At 43.3% G+C, this 25,775-nt stretch overlaps 2 protein-coding genes across 4 annotated transcripts in view; both read right to left on the bottom strand.

The window, feature by feature from the left end:
* Nucleotides 1–6,070, bottom strand: part of LOC119448709 (structure-specific endonuclease subunit SLX4) — a 41,812-nt gene extending 35,742 nt beyond the window's left edge. The window contains 3 exon segments of the mRNA XM_049665760.1: nt 1,436–1,562; nt 3,821–4,573; nt 5,803–6,070. Coding sequence (XP_049521717.1) covers nt 1,436–1,562; nt 3,821–4,026 — 333 coding nt within the window. The 5' untranslated portion in view covers nt 4,027–4,573; nt 5,803–6,070.
* A 675-nt stretch (nt 6,071–6,745) lies between these two features.
* LOC119450267 (protein diaphanous) overlaps nt 6,746–25,775 on the bottom strand; it is a 58,033-nt gene continuing 39,003 nt past the window's right edge. For all 3 annotated transcript variants that reach the window (XM_037713676.2, XM_037713677.2, XM_049665756.1), the window contains 5 exons: nt 23,888–24,009; nt 22,754–22,918; nt 18,668–18,803; nt 15,335–15,436; nt 6,746–10,898 (listed from right to left, as the gene is read on the bottom strand). In XM_037713676.2, coding sequence (XP_037569604.1) covers nt 10,795–10,898; nt 15,335–15,436; nt 18,668–18,803; nt 22,754–22,918; nt 23,888–24,009 — 629 coding nt within the window. In that variant the 3' untranslated portion in view covers nt 6,746–10,794. The remainder of the gene's footprint in view (nt 10,899–15,334; nt 15,437–18,667; nt 18,804–22,753; nt 22,919–23,887; nt 24,010–25,775) is intronic.

Genomic DNA, 25,775 nt, shown 5'->3' with positions numbered 1-25,775 from the left:
CTTGTATACGTCACTGATGAGAGAAGACACACTGGGCTAAATGGAGCTTGTTTATTGCATAATGCGCACTCGGTGCATTCCGAAACCAGTTTCTCCAGACCTCAGTTTCTCGGTGCTGACGTCGAGCGCAGGCTGATGACCTCGGGGAAGCGTGACCGGTAATTACACACACGTTCTCGAAAGCCTAAGGGCTGCTTAAAGGCCTCGCTGCACAACGTCCTCTTCAATTCATACATGGCTGTGCCTAGCAAGAGTCTCAATCGCACGGTCAAGGCCCGGCACAGGGCATTGTGATGTACTACCACTGTAGTGGTTGTACCATGGCGCATGGCAGGGTCGTAGTTCGTGGCGTGCACTTGAAGCCATAAATTGGGGCCCTGCCGCTCATTGTGAAAGCGATCACTGCCGCTGCTGACCGTGTCCCATACAGTGGTTCATGCCCACTGCCCGAATGTACGAGGCACTGATGGAAATGTTCCAGCCAACAGTGCTGCGAGAGTTCGAGGGCACGCTTCCAGGAACACCACGACATTTTGCCCACAGCTCTGTTTCATTTACAGGAGCCACCAACCAATATTGACGTCTGTGCTGCTGTATTCGCGTATTGTCACCAGGTGCCGCGTCACTCTGCCCGACACTTTTCAATGTAACTCTCCACCTGCCTACCTGCATGCCAGCAAATGCACGCAAAACAAAAATGTGCTCGCCACAGCAGACGCACATTTATGTCTGAAGATGTGTCAGAAATTTGCAGTTGTTGCCAATTTGTCAAATGCACACAGACATTTACAAGGACCATATCAACCTGCTCAGAGTAGCTTTCATCCTTGAAAACCATTCAGACTTCAATGAAGAAATAACACTCGAGCTTAATTGTTTTCTGAAAAGAAATCTGTGTAGTTGGCTTAGTTACGTTTATACCGTGCACAGCTTTGCACAACACCTAACATGGTGCAAGTCCGACAGCCTGCAGCAACAGTGCACACCACAAGCACATTTCTAAGAAGGCCATTCAGCTAATGTCTAATGTACCATCAGAAACTGGCGTGGAAAAAAATATGGCACACTGGCTGACAAAGCCAGACAAGGCTCATTTTAAAGATGAGCAAGCACTGCTACAATGAGGCCAGGTATCAAATACATATATACAGTTGACATAAAAAGTCTACAGACTGCATTATCAGATAATTTCTGACCAGTTTTGTGGCTATCGCAAGTAATACTGTACAAGATTAAGTTGTCTGCATGTACTAGCACAGGCCGGAAATAAAAATACCAGGCTGCACATCTAAGCTGCTGAAATATTCATTTTTTTTTTTTGTCGGAATTTCATGCTTTGTAAACTTTTTCTGATGCCGCCTGCATGTATACTAACAGGGATGGTTACACGAGCAAGCAAGCAAAACTGAACAACGGAGATGAGATGCAGACCGACCTCTGATGTCTTGAATGAGCGTTCGCAGAGGGGACAGTCTAAGAGCACAAATCCGGGGGATCCATTTCGAGATGGGGTCGAGACGACAGGCTCCTGCACAGGCTCCTCCGCCTCCCCATCGAGGCACCTGGTCAGTGAGAAAGGCATTTTCTGTTTACTGAGAGCACTTTCTTCAGAGGTTACCGTTTTACTCAAAGACAGCCTCAGGGTGTCTAACTCCTTGTGATAGGAAGTACACATTTATTCAATGAAGTATACAAGACGGTACGAAGAGCACACATTTGAAAGCCCCCATTCACAGGCAGCGAACACAATTGGTCAATGCTAAATTTATTCAAAAAAAGGAGTGAAAAGAGCCCAAAGAAGCTCAAGCTTCAGTATAGAGATGATGATGTGTAGTGTTTAATGGCGCAAGGACCAGCTATGGCCAAAGAGTGCCATGACATATAGTTATGAATTGTCTATGTAATATGTATGAAATGTTCAAATGTGTTCAAATGCCGATGTACTACAGCTGTAAAGAGGCCTAAAACGGGTCGCTCAAAACAATGACAATGACTCATGATAAAAAAAGGATAACAGTATCGCTACGAAGAAGTGATATAAAGATGTACACAAGCACTGCTGTCTCCACAGGGCTCTTAAAGTGAAGGGCTGAGAGGCACGTGCTGTAAAGACCGATGTCACTGCGGCTATAGCCTCGAGGCGAGGCTATGCTACACATGACCTGGCAAAATTATTTCTAATATGGTAACTTCATCTAAAAAGGTAAAAACTGTTTTCAAGTTAAACAGCGGTTTGTTACTAAGAATGAAGTGAAGGGCTGAGAGGCACGTGCTGTAAAAACCTATGTCACTGCGGCTATAGCCTCAAGGCGAGGCGATGCTACACATGACCTGGCAAAATTATTTCTAATGTGGTAACTTCATCTAAAAAGGTAAAAACTGTTTTCAAGTTAAAAAGAAAAAACACTGGATGGGGTGGAATATGCTGACGATACGCAGAATGAAAGTGCTTTTTACGCTCCCTTTCTATTTCGCTGCACTGAATGAGGTCATGGAGAAGTGTAAGGCTGTCACCACACCTTCGACATGACAGTACAGAGATGAAAAATTATTGAATACATTTTCTTTTCTACACACTAACCTTTTTCTTCTTTACACTTGCCTTTTTTTATTTTTGCACAAGAACGGCTTTTATTTTCTTCAATTAAGGGTTACAAGCATTGAATAATGACTTCAAGTTCAGTCACTAAATTGGGGATGAACAGCAGGATGCCTCTCTTGTGCAGCTCACTTAATGCAAGTGAACACTGAATCAGCTCAGCTATCCACTACAGTTAAATAGCAAAAATGAAACAAAATAGCAAGGCAGAACATGCAGGTTTCCAAGCAAAGTGGAAACGTATGCCCTTCTTCCTGCAAGGCTTGCTTCGCACTACTTCCAAGTTTTTTTTTTTTTTTTCTTACATGAAAATAGTCCATCATGTAAAGAGAACGAAACGACACCAACTACTCCACTGGACAAACTACACTCGGCATACATTTTTATGGCAACACACAAAAAACAGTTGACGCGATGCTCACATGACATGGTAGATTTATGTTTAACAGATTTAACCTACTGCTAACATCTCTCTGCATCAAAGGTAGTATTAACGAGTCCTTAGAGTTCTTCACAAGGCTTCACACAATGTCGCAAATGCCATATATGTGCACCATTCCCAGCTTCCTCAAGGCCAGATAAGCCACTCAAGACAAGCTAAATGAGCAGGTTGGACTAATCTAACGCTAAGCCATTATAGTGAATATACCAACGGTGTGTGTACTTCCTATAATACATGGACATCCAAGTATTCAGATCGACCCTACTGGGAAAAAAAATCGATTGACAGTTTTTACACATGAAAAGAAAATTGTCATTCACGTGACAGTGGCATGGAGCTGCAAAGGGAATCCATATGGGTTTCTTAGGAAGAAAGCTTTGCAGTTGAAGAAAAATTTATCCTGGTCTCAGGATTGAACCTGGGACCAAAGCATTTCTGGGGCGATTGCTCTACCATTCGAACCAACTAGGAGGCTAACAGACAGCAGGGCGAGGCCAAATAGATAACTTGAAGCATAAAGAAACCAGTCAGGTGGACGACAATTTTATTTTCGTGAAAATTCCTGCATTTTGCGGATTTCTGCAGAACTGATTTTCGAGAAACGTGAATTGTCACTCATTAATTTTACAAAGCAATGCCATGTCAACCATAACAGCATTTTCTCAAGGACACACAGGTCACACAGATTCACACAGGGCATTTTTAGCAGCCAGACCTACCCGAAGCCCCTGGCTCACAAAGATGCCATGTGTTGCAGTCGTAAACTTCAAATCTCTCACCTGTTCACATGAGCCAGCCGCTGGGCTTCTTCAAGAGACGTTATGTCCTTGCGGCACACAACACAGATGCATGCCTCCGTAGCCTTGGGGGTTTTGCTGAAGCGCTGGAGGCACTTTTCCACGTGAGCCTCCATAGCACCAACCACACAGTCCCCACAAGCTGGGCACCTGGCCTCAGGCCGTGGCCGCACAGCACGTCCGTCCATGCTACAAGTTTGCTACTAGTTCTAGAGTCACAAGGCACCACTGGCTGTCCAGGGTTTCTCAGAAAGTTTGAATCGCGAAGAAGGTGTCTACGTGTTGCTGATGCTTGCACACATGGCATTGCAGATGCACACATCAGGCCTTTTTGTAGCAGAGAAAAGAGTCAAAATCGCCACCTTGTTTTTGTAAAAGTTATGTAATTATTCCAACAATGACTACATATACAAAAAAAGTGCTTGATCTCAAAAGATGCGGCTAGATATAATGCATAAGCTTGTCAATGCTTATCACTTACAAAAAAAAAAAAAAAAAAAAAAGAGGCCATCAATGCTTAAAAAAAATCCTAACAAAATTGTACAACAGTAGGGTTGCTGTGGCCGGCCCACAACACCAGTGGCGGCAGCAAAATGTGCTTTCAGACACTAAATACTCTTGCCATCTGTTGAAGGGTGAAAGCCGACGGCCTTCTCAAGTGATTTGGAAAATTTTGTTGACTTGAACTCCAAGGGTTTCTGAGAAGGCTTTATGTATTGATGGGGTGTTATCAAGCTGAAAAAAAGAAAAAGAAAATTCAAGACAACCTTAGGATTATATAAAGAAATCATAGTAAGTGCTTGAAATGCAGAGGCCATGTTTGGCTGGAGCCCTTACTTCTAGATACAACTGAGTTACAGGCACTAATCAATCCTGACTCATCACTTGATCGGCAGTGGACAATAAAAATAATACTGCCGGCTTCATGAAATACAGGGGCAGACAAACTTCTTCTCAAATAATGAAATATGCCTCGATCATGTTGTTCTCTTCCGCACACATCAGAAACAACACACAAGCCATAATTTCTTGCACTAGGTGACAGTGTTCCTCAAGCAGCAATTATTGCAGGTAAATTGTTCAAAAGCCACCCCACGTACATACAACTCTGAAAATACTTAGTACGGCCGGCACTCGATAGAACGCCGCTGCGCACTCACGTTGGACTATGCAGCTCGCTTCATTATATCACTTATCAGACGCTGTGCTGTCTATGGAGTTAATACGCACATAAATAGCACAACAGAGGTCAATGGATAATTTTTATGCAAATATAACTTAAGCACGGTAGTAACACATCCACAAAAGAGAACCTACCACGAGAAACTGCTGCCATAGTTTATTGCAATCATAGGAAGCACACTAATGACACTACTAATCACTGCAGCCACAGATACCGAACTGCGATCTTGGTTGCTTACAAGCGGCAAGTGAGAATTTCACGATTATGGCCACGACCAGCGCCTCCATGCCACGGCATATGTGTCGCGTCTTCTTTCTTGGAACACAGCAGATTGCCAATTGGTTAACATATTCAAGGATTGTTGTTTGTTTTCTTTAGCACTCACATACTGCGAACTGCGCACGATAGTGAACATCCAGCAGTATTTGTAGCGACGTTCGGTTTTCCTCTGACGAACGTGATACGACACTTGCAGGCCTATGGATACCCTTCGAGTCTTAACGCTCGAGTTAACAGTTGGGGCTTTGGCAAAGAAGTGTCGATGGCAGCGCCCAAAGGGGGCGAGCTTCGTAGGTGCACAATTCAGCACTGCGATGCGAGCTTTCGGTCCTTTGTTTGTTGGGCCAAATCAACTGTCCACAGTACCGACCCAGATGGCGACCTCCTGCTGGCTAGCCAATGTCCATACGAAGCGAACACTAGCACTAGGTCACAGAGGTGACTTTCTTATTCTAGCAAAACTGCCACTTGCATCCAGAGAGTAACGAGTTGCGCTACTTACAACATAAAGCCGCCAACAACAGCCGTATAGGCGACCCCAAGAAGAGCCACTCTGATGCAGATCGTGCCTGCGCGGGTGCCGCGCAGTTTCCTATATTTGCCTGCAGATTTGTACACAACATTCATGTTGGCGATCCCTTTAGATCTGACGTTGACGTCTATTAACAGCACGCTTCAACGCTGTAATCGAACCCAGCAGATTCCGACTACCATAATAACGTTCCTGACGTCCCCGATCTCATCATGACCAAAACATGTGCGGAAGCGGAAACGCGTTATAACAAATAGAGAGCGCTACCTTACCCATTGCCTTGCATCCCACATGAGAGGGCGCCACCGAACCCGCAAATTCGCTTCCGCAACGTCAGTATGGAGGCTGGAATCTCTCTAGAACTTTTACAGGTCATTGTAACATATAGCTTGCTCCAAAATTTTGCAAGCATTCAAAAACTGTGGCACACCAAGCTTAGCCAAGTGGATCTATTATTTGGCTTCTGAGTCGCATCTTTGCAGCATGTCAACTATACATGCCTTAGGTGGCATGTAAATAATGATTATATAATTTATGACAGTTATAAGCAGTGCACTTGAAAAAAAAACACAGCCACAGAAGGATTGAGGATGCACATGCAGTACTTCCTGTGTGTCCTTACTTGCATTTTCCAAGGCGCTGCTTATAACTAAATCTTGAATTGCAAACTAGCCCATCAGTACCTGTTAAAATCATTTGTTCCCATTGTTCACATACTTGTGATTGCACATATATAATTAAGAAGTGCCATAAGCATTTTAAAACCTACGAAATCCCCGACAAAAGCTGCCAATACATTGCAAGAACTTCACTGGGAATTTCTTGTTCAGACGCACAAAATATAAGTGTATTACTTCCAAAACAAAATATGGAACAGAGGGTTAAACAGGCAGGAACACACACAGACATGAGCCAATTGATAAAAACAACAGATTCATTTTATTTGTACCGGCATGGTCCTGGCACTTAAATGAATCTAAGCTCTCTACCATAACGGACACAGCATATGCCAGCATTGAGCAATGTCCCACTACGAAGTACATATGCTGCAGAAAATGCAGCATCTGATGCCACCCTTCAGTAAAACAAGGCTTTCGTTTGCGCTTATAAAGCTCTAATAGAAATGAAACAGAAAGGCCCACTGCGGCCTTAGCACGTGGACAACAGTTGTACACGAAATGCAGTGAGTGAATGCACTTTGCGACATCCAATAAGATGTCGGCACAGCAAATGAAAACGGAGCGCTCACATGAGACAAGAGCAATGAACAAAATCGAACTCGTTACCCACCATTGCTGAAGTAAGGTGATGCGCAACTAACTAAACTGGCGAAGGAGTCTGAGGGCTTGAGCCTCGTACTCCGTGCATTAGCACGATAACAAATGAAAAGCAACGAAGAGAACTTTGACATGCTGGATGCTGCTATGCAATGGGTCATAGCTCAACAACTTGGTGCAACATGAATTGGGTGTAGACAATCTGCCATATACATGAATATGATGCAGGACACATCTTTCTGCAGGTCATAACATTTGTGCTCACCTATAAAAAATATGTCTTGTATATCACAACTAAACTTTCTTTGAGCATGGTGCACATTTCAGTTTCCAAGTAACAACATCCCCAGTAAAAACAATAATCTGAAGGTTGGGCAAACTGCAGTCTTCGCATGTCTTTACATGTTTATGCGAACTGTTTCATCTGTACACCACAGCACACGCGTTCAGGATCACAGCATCTGGCAAGGTCTTGTCAATGACCTGCCTGTAAGCATGGTCCCACGGCAGTGTATAAACTGCACTAAATCTTATAAACATTATTATGCACAACTTTCTCTATTTTACAAGAAGAGAAGCTTCGTTGCGAGTAGTCACTGCTACGTCAGAGTAAGGCACTCGCACCACAACCATGCACATAGCAAAAATTTACATAATATTCTATGTACAAGCCTGTAACTTGCATAGGCAATCTTACATTCTCGTTACAGCAATCATTTACACCCGCATGACATAGATGAAGTTTATGAGCAGCAAGACAATGTTCTAAACAGCTGCATATTCCGCAATCCACATCTCAGACCGTATCAAGAAAAACCGGAAGCAGTACATCTTACAAAAGTATTTTCAACTGCTATGTAGCCATAGTATAGCCAACTAGCAAGCCATAGCAGTGTAAAAGAAATCTACCATGCACCAACTTCATTTTTTTGCCTAAAATCTCGGTGAATTCCACAGCACAAACGCGAACCACAACTGCAAATTTCTCACTCATTAGTAGGACCAATCTGTGTGTAAAAATGACCTTTCACAGAAAGGCCACTTCTGTATACAACTCGATTCTAAAGTGAGCATGGTAGGAAGGTTGAAAGCAACTCTTAAAAATTCAGACAGAGGGGCATAGAAACAGTTAAGACAAGCACTGCTTTCAACACAAGTGCTGTCCGTTTCTCTGCCCCTCTGCCTGTGCTCTTTAGAGCTGCTTTCAACATTCCAACCATGAATACAGACTAACTTGCCCAACTTTTGGATGCTTCTGAACGCTAAAGTGAACCAAAGCTAGCATTGTATGACACTACAGCAATGTCACACACATAGCCATGACGGAGAATAAGAACGGCTCATGCCAATATGAACACACCAGTGCATCCTTGTTTACAAAAGTGAAAGGCAGTTGCTTTATAAAAGCAGATGGCACCAACACCTGGCAGGATATAGCCTGCATGGAACACAATAACTTCCCAAGGCCACTCTCCTAGCATTATTTTTAGGTTGTTAAATCTTTTTTAGGGCTCGGAGCCTAATTCCAAAAGCCAGAACATAATGAAGTGAACAAATATGAATAGCCTCAAGACAAGAAAAAATTTGTTGCTGTCTGCTTGCAATGTAGCCAGTGCCTGGGGCTCGCACTTCAGATCGCGCAGCTGGGGTTACTTGTTTCAGTTAACAAATAATATAGCCTGAAAATGCACTGAAATTGCAATAATGGGAATATACCTGCAGGACATTAAAGGGTCCCTCACCAGGTCTGGCCATTTCGAACTGACAAGCGCATAAAATGCACGCTAACCATCGTGCCTGCAAAGTATTACATCGCTACATGCCGTGAAAAGAGCTGAAATTTTAAACGAAACGCTCTGCACCCTTCTCCTCACGGGCGCCGCGATCCCAGCCAGAGATTCGACGTCAATTGCGCAAGTGCGCCTACATAGTTCGCCGTGCTGTGACGTCACTCACAGTGGCACCTGACTTCGAGAATTATTCAAGGCAAAAGCAGGTATTTATTTGTTCGATCTGTTGCTTCAATAGACGAATTAAAGTTTAGAGAAATAATAAAACCTACAAACCGAATGTCTGCATGTCTTTGTATTACTTCGTGCCGTAGCAAGAGAGATGTACTTCCGTTTCGTATGTTCCAAATGCAACAGCTCGCGCGCGAGACCATCAGCGAAAGTGCGCCGCACAGCAAGTGAGGGGGAGGGTAAAATGAGAGAGAGAGAAAAAACAAGGCGGGACCCGTGACGTATGTGTCACACGAGTGGAGAAAGGGTCTATGTTGGTGGTGGCGTTTGTCTCCTCATATCATAGGTTCGCTGCACTGAAACATTTCTGTCTTAGCTATTAATGAACCAATTTGAAAAATTCTTGTGGTAGAACACTCCCTAGAGGGCACGTAACAACTTTTAGCGTATAACCAAAATTTGCCATGTGGCCTGGTGAGGGGCTCTTTAACGCTTAGCATTCATAATGATGACTTGACCTTACTTGTGCAATATTGCAAACTGCTGAAGAAAAGATTTGCTTAACTTTACTGAGGTACCATAAAATTGACAAGAATTTCGCCAAGCAACAATTCAAGTGGTAAGAAGCACTGCTTTATTTTACTTTTTTTTTCTCTTACTGTTATCTGGATTTCAATTGCAAGCAGCACAACAAAGCACTAGCCACTAGTAATAGATGTGGCTACCCTGGAAATCTAATGCCTGGTTGGTAAAACTACGTAGAAAGCTCTTACGACAGAGAAATGGAAACATCTCAAACGAGTTCAGGCACTGTGCCCCTCCTTTTTTTGTCTTTTTTTTCCCCCGGCCATAGCAAATGCCCCTAAGTAAACACTGCAACTGCCTTCATGCTATGAAAAGACACTAAGTCAATGTTGGCATGTCTTTCTCCTGCAATATCTGTATGTTTATATTTCTGTTAGGCAAATTTTAGCGCACATTCAGTGATGGATTAACAAACTCCTACTGTGATTTTTCTCCATGAGCTCAATATGCTTGACATCGTCCTCATTTTGTTTTCCCTACAACATGCACGAACCAGTACTGCTAAATCTATGTTGGCTATCTTAGAATGTTCACCGCAAGAGCAGACCTCACCATCTATAGTAGAATAACTTACTGCATAGGATTAGTGAGCAGGTCTTCTTTTCTAAGCTCTCTATATAAAATCAGTAATGCCAGCTATGAATGTGAACTCATAAACTCTTGTGATAAAACTTAATTATATTGTTCTGAACCTATACTGCATGAAAAATAATGTAAATGATTAGACTCATGATACTGCACTCTATTACAAAGCATATTTCAACATGACACATACGCTTGTAAATCAGAAAAGAAACAAAAAGAGTGAGTACTTTCAAGGTTTCTGCTTTTTTTTTTTCTTGTTCTCGAATTTCACACATAAATCTATCAGCATGAAGCAACAAAAGAGATGTCTCTTACACAACTGGAGAAGAAAAAGAAGAAGTACATCACTAGCAATGCAACAAGAGACGCAAGAAAAGAATGTTATCCCTGCAGAGCCAACTGCATTGTGCGTCACTCCAGGCACAAGTAGCAGCTTCCTTGGGAACCTCTGCCGTCAGCACATTCACGTCGTGTAAAGTCATATGAAACAGAAAACACGGGTAAAAACAACTCTTAAAGATGGCCACCAGAAGTCAGGAGCAGAGCAGTTGTTGTCAGCTCTGCTGTGATATTGTCCGGCATTCGAGATAGTTGGTGTCTCCGAACATGGCCGCTCCACCTCGGGAACGACTCCTTGCCAGCTGGCCTTTGTTTGATGCTGTGAGAAAAGAACAAGAAACACCGGTACTCTGTAGTCAAATGAACATGCTTAAAAAAAAAAAAAAAAATCATAATCTCGGAAAACAAACTATCCAAATCGATGACTTGGAGAGGCACAATTTCCAGCATCTTGCACACCAATAAACAAACACTAAAATCAAATCAAATTAAATGTGTCGTGATGCAGCACAGTAGTTCCATACATGTACATTATATACAGATGTGAAGTAACCATCACTCAGCTTTCTGCACGGCAGGTAACTTACGCCCTTCAGTAGTAGTTCTACACTCCATTTCATACTTAGCAGGCAACGCTGCAGAAGCTATGCAAGTAGTGTGGTCATAAATGACTCACTGTGTGTTTCACAGTACAACTGTGCTTTATTTGTTCTACTTCATATATTACCACTACAAGTTGTGGTCATAACGTCCCTTCAAATTACATATCATTTATGCACCTTTGTGCTTCCAACATAGGGCATACTATGTTTTGGTCGCAGAAACGTGTCAATCCATTTCGTGATGATCGTCAAATGCCAGCGCGTAAAAAACAAGGGACGAACATAGAACAGACATACACACAGGGCTGTGTATGTCTCTTCAATGTTTGTCCCTTGCTTTTTACACACTGGTATTTGATGATCATGAATAACCAACTAGCCTGAATTTCAGCTCCACTCTTACGGATGCACTAAATACGTCCAATTTTGCGACATAACAGTACGAGACAATGTTACATCTAAATATACGATGCATACTTACTATATTTTCCAGTTTATAAGTCGCACTCTCCTATTTGTGTGAGTTTCAAAGAAATAAACTGGTATATAAGTAGCACCACCATATAAGGCCCACCTATCTTAACTCATTCGGCATGATGAAATGCGATTATGCACCCTTGTACATATGTTGCAAAATGCTGTATTCACCAATTTCAATGCACAAAATTTCTGTAAATAAAATTTTTATGAGCTGAAAATTCCACCAGAAAAAGACTTCAACCAACATTCCTCATTGGTGCAGAAAACCAACAGTTATTGCACTTCCCTCAAAGCCATCAAACGCCTTGTCCTGTGACGCAGTAAATAAAGTTCAGCTACTTCAGCCGGCAGCGTCGTTGGTTCACCATTGTCAGGCTCTGATTAACCATCATGAGATCTTGTAGGCATGTTGTCGCTGGCATTACTTCTGCGGTGTGGCATGCTCGGGAAAAAAAAGAAGGCTCATACTGGCCATGCCAGCATGCACGCATGGTTTTATGCATATATATATATATATAAGACACACTGACGAAAATTTTCGGGGGAAAAAAGTTTTACTTATCATCCGAAGAATACGGTATACCTTATGCAAAGCACTACTGCTTTGTTGCAGATGCTAGCAGTGAGATAAGTCCGTCTAGCCTTTGTAGCCTGAACCTATACCTAGCCTGCTATATATAGCCTGCTATATATGAAACAGAGTATAGAGTGTTTTTTGACGGGCCAGTTGATAGTACAGTGTGAATGCTTAGTGTTGTCAGATAAATTCAGTCTCAGCAACCTTCCATCCTTTGTGTGTGCTAAATCATGGTGCCATTCATGTACACCTGGCAGTGGCATGCGTAGGCTGGAAGGTTGCCAGCAAGGTTGAAGCAAGTGCTCAGCAGCTGAGGTGACAGGATCACCAGCAGTAGCACGAGCTGAAGGCTTGCCACTACTGGTCTTTAGCTCTGACTTACAGTCAAAAGCAAATTTTTCTGGCTAACCAAAACTCGTCGACACGCCAAAAGAGAGCAACTGATCTGTCCCTGCGAAAGACCAGGTTGTTGCTCTTCGCCACCACTTACAGATCAAAAACACGTGGTTACTACTTTGAACTAACTCTGTTATTTGCAATATTATTTCTGACAGTCCAAGCAGAAAAGAAATTAAAGCGGCCAGTTTGATTCCAGTATTCCTTTTAAGAATGTCACATCACAAACACACAGCCTTCTTTTTTGAAGAAACAAAGCATCTAGAATCATCAGTGCGACGGAGTCGTGGGTATATCATGTGCTTGCATCAACTCTTGGTGCTAGAAAGTTTGAAGGTTGAAGACAAGAGTTCGCTTTCTCCTCCAGACCTTTCGAGCAGTGCGGATGTTGCAGGAGGCCGACCAGACATCCCACAGTCTGCAGTGGTCGTGTGTGCAGTGGCCTTGTTTGACCTTTCAACTGTCTTTCAAGGGCTCTTACAAGAACGCCTCAACAGCAGTGCCAAAGCGATGCTGCTGTATCTGATGATAACACGCATGCCACTGCGAAATAAGTGCGCCTCCCCTCTGCCTTACGCCTATTCTTCCAAGGAGAAAGAGGTAGTTACGATGGAATATTGCACGAATTCAGCAGGAATTTCAGCCCGAAACCTGTTAGATGTACTTTGAAGTTAACTAAGCAGCATAGCACTAAAAAGCCAGGTTGCTGTTTGAGTAAACAGTCTTCTTCAACAGTTTGTTAAATCCAAAAAAAAATCTATTCAGTACAACTGTGTCCCATGCAATTCACCAATCTTGTTTTTATTTTCCTCCTACCCAATTGAAAAAACCCATATGCCCCATAACTCCCATATCAAATATTCCGGTATGAAACACATAGGATCCTACATAAAACTCGTTTTTCCTATATGTCATATGATGTTACTGGATATGAGAGTTAAGGGGAAAACAGGGTTTTCTTCAGAAGGGATACTTAGACTCCCCCAATTAAATGCTCCCCTAAAGCATAAGGAAATGAAAACTGAGTATAGTCGAACCTTTTTACAAAGACATTATATGATATAAAAATATCTTCACTATATTCAATATTAATTAATAAGCATATATATACACTCCACCCTGTTTATAATGAACTGGATAGTTCCTTTCCAATGTTCCTTTTTTCTCTTCTATACGCAGTGGTTTATTTTTACAGCGAAGCTGTGAAGGGCTAGGTTCCCCAGGATTGTGTCTGCGTGTAGAAAAAAGCTATCATCACCAGCATTGACTCGAGTGCCGCCGTCTTTTTGAACGCACGGCCCCTCCTCCCTCCCGACCGGCTGAGCCCCTGCTATCTCTCTTCTCTTGCGCCAGTCGGCCATCTTTTATGCCGCGTTCCCATCTGAGTAGAGGAGGGCCCAGCTGCGAGGCTAGCGCGGCAAGCCTGCTGGGAAGCTAGCAAGGCTAGGCCGGTGGCGTTCCTTCTTTGCTGGATGAATGGATGGATGATATGAGCGTTCCCTTTGAAACGGGGTGGTGGGTTGCACCACCAAGCATCCCTCCACGTTGGCGCCACCTCGTGGAGTCGTATGAAAATGCCGGTTTGGCGGCGTTTTCAAACTTAGGATTGTACAAAAGTGTGCGTTATACCGCGGTTTTCGGCGGATCTTACGTTTGCTTCTTCATTACGTGACGTAGGTCACCCTGGCAACCACATGAGTGCGTTAGCGCTTGTGTGCGCGCCGCAATTGGCGTAGCCGTCTAATAAAATGCTTTGACGGTACGCTGATCATGACTGCGTACGTTCCACCTGTAACACTTACGAAAGACATCAAAACGTTCATGATAGACATGTTCGGTTGGGTGATGCCCAATGACGAAACGCCCATTCTCATCGTGGGGGCAATATTGACTACAGCAGACCCATCATAGTCACAGCTTTGCTGGCTTCCATCTTCACAGTAGTGAAAGGGCTTTTAATTTTTAATATTTATTTTTTCGTATTCCTATGTTTTCTTCATTTACTTTTTCCTCAAGCACTTGGCTTGGCTACAGACTTTGTAACTGCCTGATTCAAAGGGAAAAGCTACATCAGCATCATTGAATCTTCGTTGTGGTCAGTCTGAAGTGGAGGGGGAAGGGGGGGGGGGGTGCGCTGCTGTGCGCCCAGTTCTGTTGCGCTTCTGTGCATCGGAACTTTGGATGCGCCCACTTTTTACAGCGACCGCTTTGTTTGTTGTAACAGTAACAGCACTTCTGAAAATGTTCGTTATATCTGGATGCAGCTTCAATAGGCAGAGTCAAGAAATTGCAAATGCTGTGAAATGTAATAATTATAATTGATAGATAGTTATATTTGGGATCGTTATAAGTGGGTTCGATTGTATTCAGCACATGCTGGTATTGGCGAGAAACATTTCATATTTACTTCAAGATATTCGTGTATGGATAATCTGTTACTTGCATGTTCGTTTACAGTTGAGCGCCTCTACAATGAACGCTTCTACGATGAAATTACCTGTATAACGAAGGAATAATTATGTCCTGGTTCTATTGTGAGCTGTGTGGTGCAAAGACCTTTACAACGAAGGGACCTGTATAACGAATTAATTTGGAGACCCCAAGCTCTTTGTTATAATGATGTCCGACTGTATATCAAATTTGACTGTAATGCCTTCCTTGCATCCAGCTCATTTAGGTCGACACTCAGACATCACTCACCATTCGCACCCCTGGGTGGTCGTCGTCTCTGCTTATGTGAAAAGGCAGAGCCCGTTTTCAGTGCTTCTAGGAGGCTGTCCATCACACCTTCTTGATCTTGACCTGCAGCAACAATGGCAATTGTTATGGCACATGACTAAGAAATTCAATTTTTGTGAACACTTAATAATAATTTTTTTTGTGCATAATTGTGCTATAAGAGGGCTTTTCCCATTACACTACTACTGACAAACTTCGTTACAGTAGACTTCCGTTAGTTCAACTCTGGTTAACTAGATGTTTCGATGAAGTCGATCCCAAAGGACGGTCCCAGTCGGCACCCATGCATTTTTACGGGACCATACTTTTGTTATTTCAATCCTAAAATTGGCATTCGCCGGATAATTCGAACTTGACTAGTCAGTACTAGTCACATTCTAGTCAAGTTCTAGTCAGTGACTAGTCAGCACGCATGTGCCTGACCCCCCATGGTGACCCTAATAGCAACTCCTTTAGTGACAGCGTCTGCCTCAGCGGAGCTTAAGAGAGAAGGAATGCGTTGAAAACACATCATCTCCAGTCAAAAAAAGCCTATTTTTGGCCTGCCCTAGGAATATTTTCTAACAATAATCATAGCCCACAATGTTTGATTACAATATTTACCCGATTTGAATGTGCGCTTTCTTTTTTTCCGAGATAATTGGGTCGGAAATTGCCTGTGCAGTGCAATCGGATATGAAATCAAAACCGCCATCATGATATGCATATGCTTTACCTGATAACTGCAGTGTATTTCGGCAAAGCTGACTTTAGAAAACTGGCCACCACTGTACAACAAATATTAGACCCTTGCCAATTTTATTGCTAAAAGATCAGGTGCGCATTAGATTTATACTTTGTTTATAAGCTGTAATGTCATTTATGCGTTACTACTTTGGACATATAGAAAATCGGCGCGTGTTCAGTTCAGGGGCATGTCATATTCGGGCAAACATTGTGAAATGAATCTGCAATGTGTTTTGCTGTCTTTTCTGCCTCTTGTTTGGTTCAACCAGCCATATAATTCAATCAATTTTGCCGGTCCCGCCAGGGTCAAATGAACAGAAGTCGACTGTATAACAAAATGGTCTGTGCGTGAAAAATTGTTCAATATATCAAGTAATTGCACACATAACCCGTGTATAATGAACTTTACGAATATTTATGATGAGTTCATTGCACACAGTAACACTAAGCTGCACGTGACAGTGCTGAACACCCCATGGCCACCTAATTCACGCACCAGCACATATAAGTAGGGCTCCGTGTTTTCGGAGTTTATATTTCTTGAAATTCGGAGGGTGTTTTGCAGAGTTTATTTTTTGGCGGAAATTCGGCATTTATCGGAGTTAATTTCTCGTAAATCCCCAATTCTCCGAAATTCGGAGTTTAATTTTGCATTATTCTCAATACTCCAAAATCTTACATGAAATGATATCTGAACATGACAACATCAGAACATACAAAGCGTATTTTAGTTGTCTGGAAGGTTTGAATGCACAAACATATATACACACAAGCACAAATGCTTGAATACAAAACACCTACGTTTGCGCGTATTACAACCTTAAAGCTTGTTGTAATAGACGCAAGCATACTTTACGAGGTTGCTGTCACTTATGGAAGCACTGCTCCTTTCGACTGATGATTCTCAGCTTTGAAACTGCCCTTTCAATGTTTGCACTAGAAACAGGGAGAGCCAGAAGACTCAGTGCGCAGCGAGAAAGCATTGGCCACTAGACAGTGTGAAGTCCCCAAAACGACAGCGGTTCAACAATGCTACTGATTTCATAGCTTTGATAGTTCGCAAAATCACTCGTGAGCTGGCTCATGTTGTCAGTTTCAAGAAACAAACTTAAAAATCGGCGCATAGGTTTCGAAGGCGCGGGGTAGCTCATGCTTTACATTTGGATTCACAATTTAAACACTGTACCCAAACGATTCACTGGTGTACTGGAGTGATTCGCAAAGATTTCTCTCAACTGTCTGTCTCCACTTTTCCACGACAGCAGCGTAGTATCCATGAAGGTCTGTGACAGTCCAGCAGTTGGCGTGCCCGGGGACCGTATATTCGATGTCGTCTGGTGCGCCCCAGTGCCGCGGGGGGCCGTATATCAAGATGTCGTCTCACGCTCCCGCAGGCCCTACATACGTTGACGTCTCTAGCTCCGTGCGCGACAAGCCCTTTGTTAAATGTGCAATGGGTACGGTCTACGAGATACTGTTGACGTCAGGTAAAGTTTATATCGGCCAAACCGGCCGATGTATCAATGACCACTTAGAACATGCCCTTTCGATAAATAACAGAACAGGGTTGATTGGCCGTTAAAATCGGAGTTTATCGAATAAATCCGAATTGTGAAAAATTTTACCAGAGAGTGTTTGATTATCAGATTTTTTCGGATTTATGTGGAAACACGGAGCCCTAAATATAAGTAACGTAGCTACCCGATACTATCTACAGCTCTCAATTGGGTTTCACATCGTATCGCACCCTACCTGCTTATGTGCCAAAACATGCTTGTAAAGTATATGCGAGATGTCCTTATCTGATAAACCAGATAAGGATACCTTGCATGTTCTTTTAACTTGTCTGCTTTAAGCCCAACAGAGGTGAGAACTGTGCATCAAGTTTAAAGCGATGGGAAATGATGCGCTCTCTTTAGGGACTCTTACTAGATTTTTGCCAGACATTGCAAGGAGGGCATCATGTGCTGGGCAAAATTTCTTTATTGCATGCAGCCTTGCCTCAAAGTACATGCATTTGAACTTTTGAGGATGAAGGCCCATGCATTTGTGCAGCGCTGGGTGTCGCCGGAGGCAAATAAACTGTTTCCGTTAACTTAGGGCCGTACCGTGCTTTATTGCGTGCGCAGCACTCAACGCGTTTTCTTGCGTGCGCGGCACCCCCTTTTGCAACCTGAGCGCGTGCACAGCGGTGCGTTAGATTACGCGACGCGACAGGTCAAGCAGCTCTCTGGCTCACTGAACCCGAAGCCGTGGTGATCGGTACTCGTGCGAGATACTAGGCCCCCACAAACTTGAACTTTCTTTTTCATCATCACGCTCAAGTGTGACATTGTCTTTCACACTTCTATCAGTATGTTTATTTTTTAAGTAGTAACTTACATCGATTGTAGTACCTTAGCCTACAAATAAGTGAAGTGGAGTAACAGGAACCATATGCTTTCAACCCTACCCCAAATCCCTCAGCCAAATCTAATCTAATCTACAGATGTGTGATGAATGGCCAGCGAGATAAACAAAACAGGAGTGGGATTCACAATAAAAGGAAAAGATGAGCTGTGGAATTACCAGAGCTGATGTCGACCAACTGCTTCTTCTTGGCCATCCGCTCCTGCTTTTCCTTCTCGGCCTTCTCACGTGCCTCCTTGTCGCGCTGCCGCTTCTCTTCCAGCTCTCGCACCCGGACGTTCTCCGCATGCGCCGCCTGGAACATTTGTTGTCGAATGGCAATGTCACACATTTTCGCTCAGGTCAGTGATAACAACACATAACGAACATTTCTTCAAAATGGTGGTTACATGTGTTGTCCACTAAAAATCTTTTTAGTTCCTATAAAAAAATCTAAATTATTTCAATCAACAACATTTTTTTAGCTTTTCACACTATTTCTTTCAATAGCGCTCAGTTTTCTTCTAGGAACAAACTTGTATGCATGAATAAACAGTAGAGACGCTAGAGGAAAAGAGTATTTCAAGGTATAGACTTACAGACCCTACCTATTGATTACTCTTAGACTGTGCTGATGGGTCTCCAATGCTAAAAAAATGTCTAGAGGGTAAGGTGGCGCGTTCTGCTTTCCATACAAAGCTTGGGGATACAGCCTTGGGGATACAATTCAAGTCTCTGCATGGCCAATAGCTGCCTCTTTTCATATACATAGAAGACTGCATACTCCAACGTGGCTTTTCTTGAAATCTGGTCCATGGATTCACAAGTGCCCTCAGGAGAGTACAGTCACAGCTTGAGCACTGCACGGGCCGATTTTTCCAGCCTGGGCCCGACCTGGGCCCGTTTTTACGTTGGGCCTGAGCCCGGCCCAAGCCCAGAAGTAATCTCCGTTACCCGCCCGGCCCAGCTCGAAACTAGCCCGAACCCGGCCCGAGACCGAAAAAGACCACCGAGCGGCATTAAAAAAAAAATAAATAAAATAAAGTGAATGAAAGGAATTTATTCTTAAGGCAGGAATACATGTCCATACCCGTTGGGGAAACTAAATCCGGGAGATCTTCTGACCGGGAGGGGGGGAGAGAGAGATCTCCCGGATTTCAATATGTTCAAGTACTCCCAGCCGCACTTCATTAGAAGTTTATTTACACATATACAAATGACCACATGTACATCAAGGTCTCACTTTTGCAAGCATCTTGTTGTTGCTCATTTTGCCTTCAAAAATTATTTGAAATTTAATTAAATTCTCGGGTCTTACGTCCCACAACCACCATCTGATTATGAGGCACGCCGTAGTGGGGAACACCGACTTAATTTCGACCACCTGGGGCTCTTTAACGTGCACCCAGTGAACGGCACACGGGCGTTTTTGCATTTCACCCCCAATTAAATGCAGCCGCCACAGCCGAGAATTGATCCCGCGAACTCACGCTTAGCAGCGCAATGCCAAAGCCACTAAGCAACCACGGCAGTGTTGAGAAATTCTTCAGATAATGAATGATTGTAAGAAATTCCTTTCGCATTATGCGAGGTTGACGTTTCCCAGCGTCTTGGATGAGCGGCACTGTGTCCTCATATTTTTCACGATGTTAAATTGCCGCTCGCACTCTGCATTGCTCTGTGGTATCAACAAATTACCCAGCATCACTTCGGCTGAGCACTACGTTCAAAATACTTGAAGATAAGTTTTGCGCTCGCGCTCCTTGCTCTTAAACCCATGACTGACCGTAGGGCTACGCAATGCCAGAGCGGCTGACGCCGAGGAGAACGATGAAGAGTCTAGTGTTGCTACTTGCGGAAGGCGGCTTTCGCTGGCTAGCTTAATGAGACTAGGACCACTAGGGCACCCAACAACCCCATCAGCGTAAGGAGCGGCTCTGCGGTTAACGAAATAGCTCATGTATAGGCTTCCCCTACTACTTTCTTAACAATGTTTTGCGGGATGAACTTCCAAATAGATTATTTATTTTATTTTTATTTATTTATATCATACTACAGGCCGTGTGGCCTGCAGTATGATGCAAATGATGGATGTGATGATGGATTAGATTGGGTTGGATTTTTTTTTTTGCCAATGTGGCCTGACAAAGCGCTGGACGCGGGAGCGGGACACAACAGCAATTTCCGGGAGATTTTCCTGTCAACCGTACAGCCGGAAGAAATGGTCCAAATCCGGAATTCTCCCAGGTAATCCGGAAAACTTGGCAGGTATGCATGTCATATGCCATTATGATCACCATTTGAGCGGTCTGAACGCAAATACCAGTGCACAAAGTAGTACAAATGACCCTGCCGAGCAGTATCGCCAGCAGTTTCCAACGGTGCGACCTTGAATGCGGCCCAATCCACTTCTATCGCAGTGCCGCCACAGTATTTTTCCACAGTCAGGCGCCTCACTGCAAAGCATGTGCCATCCCAGCCGCTCGTCCCACTCAACTGTATTCTAGTACATTCTAGCCGAAGCGCAGCCACGACCGGTCATGAGCGCACCTCATGGATGGAGTAAATTGAGAAAGAAAGCTTCTCGTTCCTCCATGGTGCAGTGCAATGCGCTGCTGCTAGGCGGCCGGTTGAGAATATGCATGCAATCATGGATGGATGCTGAGCCATATTTCAGCCACATGACGAATTATCTTATCTTGCCAGTCATCGTTTTACCAATTCGCCTTCGAAGAATCAGCAAGTCGCGAATGCGCTTAAACCAAGCTGAAAGCATTAATTACATTGATTTAGGTAAGGAATACAATGGCATCCTTTGGGTTGAGGCAACTTCGGTCTTTCTGGACTTTTACATTCTGTTCAAACAGCACAAAATATGACGGAAGAAGAAAAGGGAAGTACACAGGATTAGCACTGCTAGCTTCCTGCTGCGCCGGGGCAACAGGTTTTTCAGAGTCGAGAAGCGCGAGGATAACTCGCTGCACGTTACATGCACACCACCAGAAAGTCCAAGCCCGGCCCGTGCCTGCGTCAAAATACCCGAGCCTGGCACGGGCCCGGGTCAAGAAGCACATGCCATGCCCGAGCCCAGCCCCAGCCCGTGAAAAAACTGCTCTACCCGGGCTTTCGGGTAAGCCCAAACCCGTGCAGTGCTCTAGTCACAGCTCATTAGAACGAAGTTGCCTTCGACAACAAATTACCTTCGTTATGTCCCATATTTGCTATAAACATATATTCGTTACACACTGATATCGGCAAGATACATTTTAGATTTACTTTGCTATTCTGATAATTCATCTTATCCATGCGCATTATATTGAGGTTCTACTGTATAGGAAAACCTGTGGGGACTGCCCTAGAAGCAGCACTTCATGGAATGAGTCAAGCTGCTCACGGCAGCTTTAAGCCCAGAAGGATGTTTCTAATGTATACCAGAAACATACTTCTGCTTGTATACCAGAAAAATAATACTTGGATTGATTAGATGCTACTGGTGAGTATGTTCAATCAGAAGTGCGAGTTATACAGCTGATCAAGTGTTTGTGATGAGCTGTCGCCATGAAGCTGTGTTCTTCGCATTTGTACCCACTAAAGCAAAAGCCAGAAACAGGTGGCACAAAACTGGACAAGCAATTTCAATAGTCTTCCACGAAATCTGATGTCACTGCCCTCATTTCCAGCATGCAACTTCACATCTCATTTACTTGTGGACTGTGAGTTAGAATATGTAAAGCAACTAGAACGTTGTATGGGAAAGGGCAGATGTAGCATGAATTTATATAGTTTTCGCCACCACATGAACACATCTTCATGCTATGTACTTACTTTAGTCGAGGGGAAAAAAAAAAAAAAACTGCTCAAGGTAATTCTCCAATGACCTAGAAATGAGTCAGAAAGTTTAGGAACCACAGCTTTATATAACACATTTACCAAAAGCACGCAGTCTCGTGTTGCCAGAGTTGTCACATAGCCACATATAGCAGAAGTTTTGGCTACGAGAAGGACTGTTCTCCTAATTCACACGAGTTTCAGGTCAATGGGAGCATTAGAGGGGCTTTGACACAGGGCTCTGTGACAACCATTGTGAATTGTGCACCATTTTTCAAATTTACAAAAAAAAAAATAAATAATAAATACGCATGCTAATGCGAAAAGAGCATACTTGTGTTATTGTTGCAGGGAAAATACAATGAATTTGAAATGTGATGACCGGCTAACACTTCTGAGGAGTGCTGGAAAAACGTGACAGGAGAAGAGAAGGCTTACCGAAAATTGCTCTTTGAAGGACTTGACGTCAGTGAAGAATTCGTCCAGCGTGTATTTTTTGGACTCAAAGACATAGAACTCTGCTAAGTCCTCGTACAGCTTCTTCATCTTCGCAAACATGCCCGAAAGCAGCTCATGCTCTTGTGAGGCCTGGTCATAAAAGCCCTGATTTTTATTTGTAAAGGAACCAAGCTAGTCTTCATTTTTCAAGAATGTATTCACTTCTTCAGAAATTAAGCAGAAACCAAGGAGTTTATTGGGTGCATCAAAATATTCTCAATACAACAAATTAATAAGTATGGGCCATTTTGCTCGAAGCAACACCTCTAGGGCAGCATTCTTGTCAACTATTAGCATGGAAATGACTAGGCGATTCTGATCACCACAGCAGGGACGGACGTTCTCACGTAGCAGAGAATGAAAGTAAAAAGCTGTTGAACCATGTGATAAAAAATGGCGGCAAAAAAGAACAGAAATTAGCTTTCTCAGTGTTCTGCTTACGAATTGAAAATGGCACAGCGTACCTGAAGTTCTTAAATTTATTAAACACCCAGACCGCACTGACCACTTTTTGGTCTAATGATTCTTGTAGGAATTAGTATGATGTTTTGCAGGAAATATCCTATATTGAGAAAAACAACAACAAAACTATTCAGAAATGCAAGTGTCAGCAATGCTAATTACATAATTTGTCGTCTTTGTACTATCGATAAATATGACCCTCTCTGAAGTTTCACAAATTCCCAGGCATCACATCACGCTGAGCTTAGGCCTCTACACTTTATTTTTCAGCCTGCTGCCAAATGCATACAATAACCTATCTTGGGTAGCACAAGCATGTTCTTCAAATAATCCATGGCCACATTTCACACCATTAAGATTGTGAATTAAGAAGTCTGAATAACCACACATTTCTTACAACACACTGGGCTTTCGGCAGTTCCTGAGAAAGACGTTCAATTCATTGCCAAAAACTCCAGCTTAAATGTTTTCTTTATTCTTCCCTGGCTTTTGTCATCTAGAAGCACGTAATAAAAAATGTTCACTTCATAAAAAAAATATATATATCGACCGGAAAGAGTTAAAAAGAACGCCTATGTGCAAATGAAGCAGTACCACACACACAAAGGATACACTCAGGACTTCAGCAAACCGGTCATTTGGACCCTGGGACTTGAATGTCTTGAGGTCAGTGCCCAATTGGGCAACACACTTCTTCATCTGCCCAAGGTTTTTCTCCAGTTGATCTGGAGAAACTGCAAACATACAAGACATAGACAGCAGTTACAGAGTAGCTGGTAGCAAGTACTGGTTGCTACACCCCATACAACAGCTAGAAAATCAGGACATGTACAGTTGAATCTGTTCTCAATGTCAATGTCAATGTAATGAAACTGTTACATTTCTCAAAGATGCCTCTAGAGAAACTTGCGCACCATATTTCTCAATTCAGCAGATTTAACAAACTAATTTCGCATTGCAATTCTAATTTAAGGAGGTCTTCACACATCACACATGCACTTTGGCAGCCTCTGTGAGGAAGCCGCAAGAAAGCATGGAGAAAAATGGGCTGCTTTAGCATTTTCCAACCCCAAAATTTTTTTCATGTTTATATCAAGCATGCTCTATGCTCATCGGTATGTTTGGGAACATGCTAGTGGCATATACACTAGCTTCTATGTGTTGACAAAAGCAACTGAATTTTCTGGCCAATGCAGTTGAGATCATGGTCCAAGTTAAGCACAGTGATTGAAACAGGGGTGCACTTTTGCATAAGAGTCAGTTAGCTGCCAAACAGCTTTCAAAAATTCCTGTCAGTCGTTTGAAGCTACTAATCCACACATATGCCCACACTTCAACTGGTGCGTATTACGATGTGTTAAGGCGCGAACCAAAGTGAAATGCTACAACAAGGACAAAAGAAAGCATCACTCGCAATTAAGTTTATTCTAAGCAATTTCACTGTTATAGGAAAGGTGCCAGGGTTGGCAAATACATTCGTGCACTGCTTAGACCACAGAGATGAAACTGCAAAAAAGGCATGCCTATTCAAACGTTCTATCAAATAATTGCATTCAGTGCTGTGCGGAGCCACAGACATATCACTGATACAAATATCGTGTTTCCTGTTGATGTAGTATGCCTCCATTAATTCTCGTGCCAAAGTATCTTTGCTTCTGCTGAGTATGCAGATGTTGGAAAGACTTGGCTCACACATGGAGGAACCACAGTGCATAGGCAAATGTGCAGAAATCTTACTCCTGACGGAAAGCTTGTGTTCCCTTGCCCTGTCACTCATGCAGTGGCGTATGCCCTACTGGTCAATATGCACCCTACCGCAAGTAAGCAGAATTTCGTACACCATGCCGACCTCACAGGCCACATACAGCTCAGCATTCTTTTTTCCACACAGGAACAGCTTCTGCTGTACTGAAATGTGTGGGCACGAGCCAGGCAGCTTCCATGGAGCCAAAAAAAGAACAAATGAATAAAAACCAACAAGTACTCTGTATCTGTTAGCCACTTTCTTAAGGTTCGTGAGCCACTATCTGCATATAAGGGACAACCTAGAGTAAGTTTTTTTTTTTTTTTTTGGTGCTCACGAGGGTTTCGACAGGAATTTTGGGCGCAGGCTCCTTTCCCAAGCGTATCACCCCTGAAGGAAGCCGAACGCCAGGCCGGGGTACGCTTATGCCCATTTGAACCAGTGGGTGCCCGGCGGCGGTGGGAATCGAACCCACAACCTCCCACAGCGGCTTGGCTTTCTGCTTGCCCTTCAATTGTTTAAGGAGGGTTTCAGCCACTGCAACTGTGGCAGAGCAAAGATACCCGGCTGAACGTAGCCGTGCAACCTGATTATTAAATCTTTCCTGCATCTTGTGAAAACAAGACCTCGCCAATGCCACCTCAAGACACATGGAAGCTATTGCTCTCTTAACAAGTTTAGTGTGCATTGAGTCGAATGGCAAAAGCTCTTTGTGTGAGCGTGGACAGTATGCACAACAAAACCAACTAGCCCAAC

This window comes from Dermacentor silvarum, chromosome 4 (assembly GCF_013339745.2).
Source record: "Dermacentor silvarum isolate Dsil-2018 chromosome 4, BIME_Dsil_1.4, whole genome shotgun sequence".
Taxonomy (NCBI): Eukaryota; Metazoa; Arthropoda; class Arachnida; order Ixodida; family Ixodidae; genus Dermacentor; species Dermacentor silvarum.
This window is presented reverse-complemented; position numbering and strand designations above follow the sequence as displayed.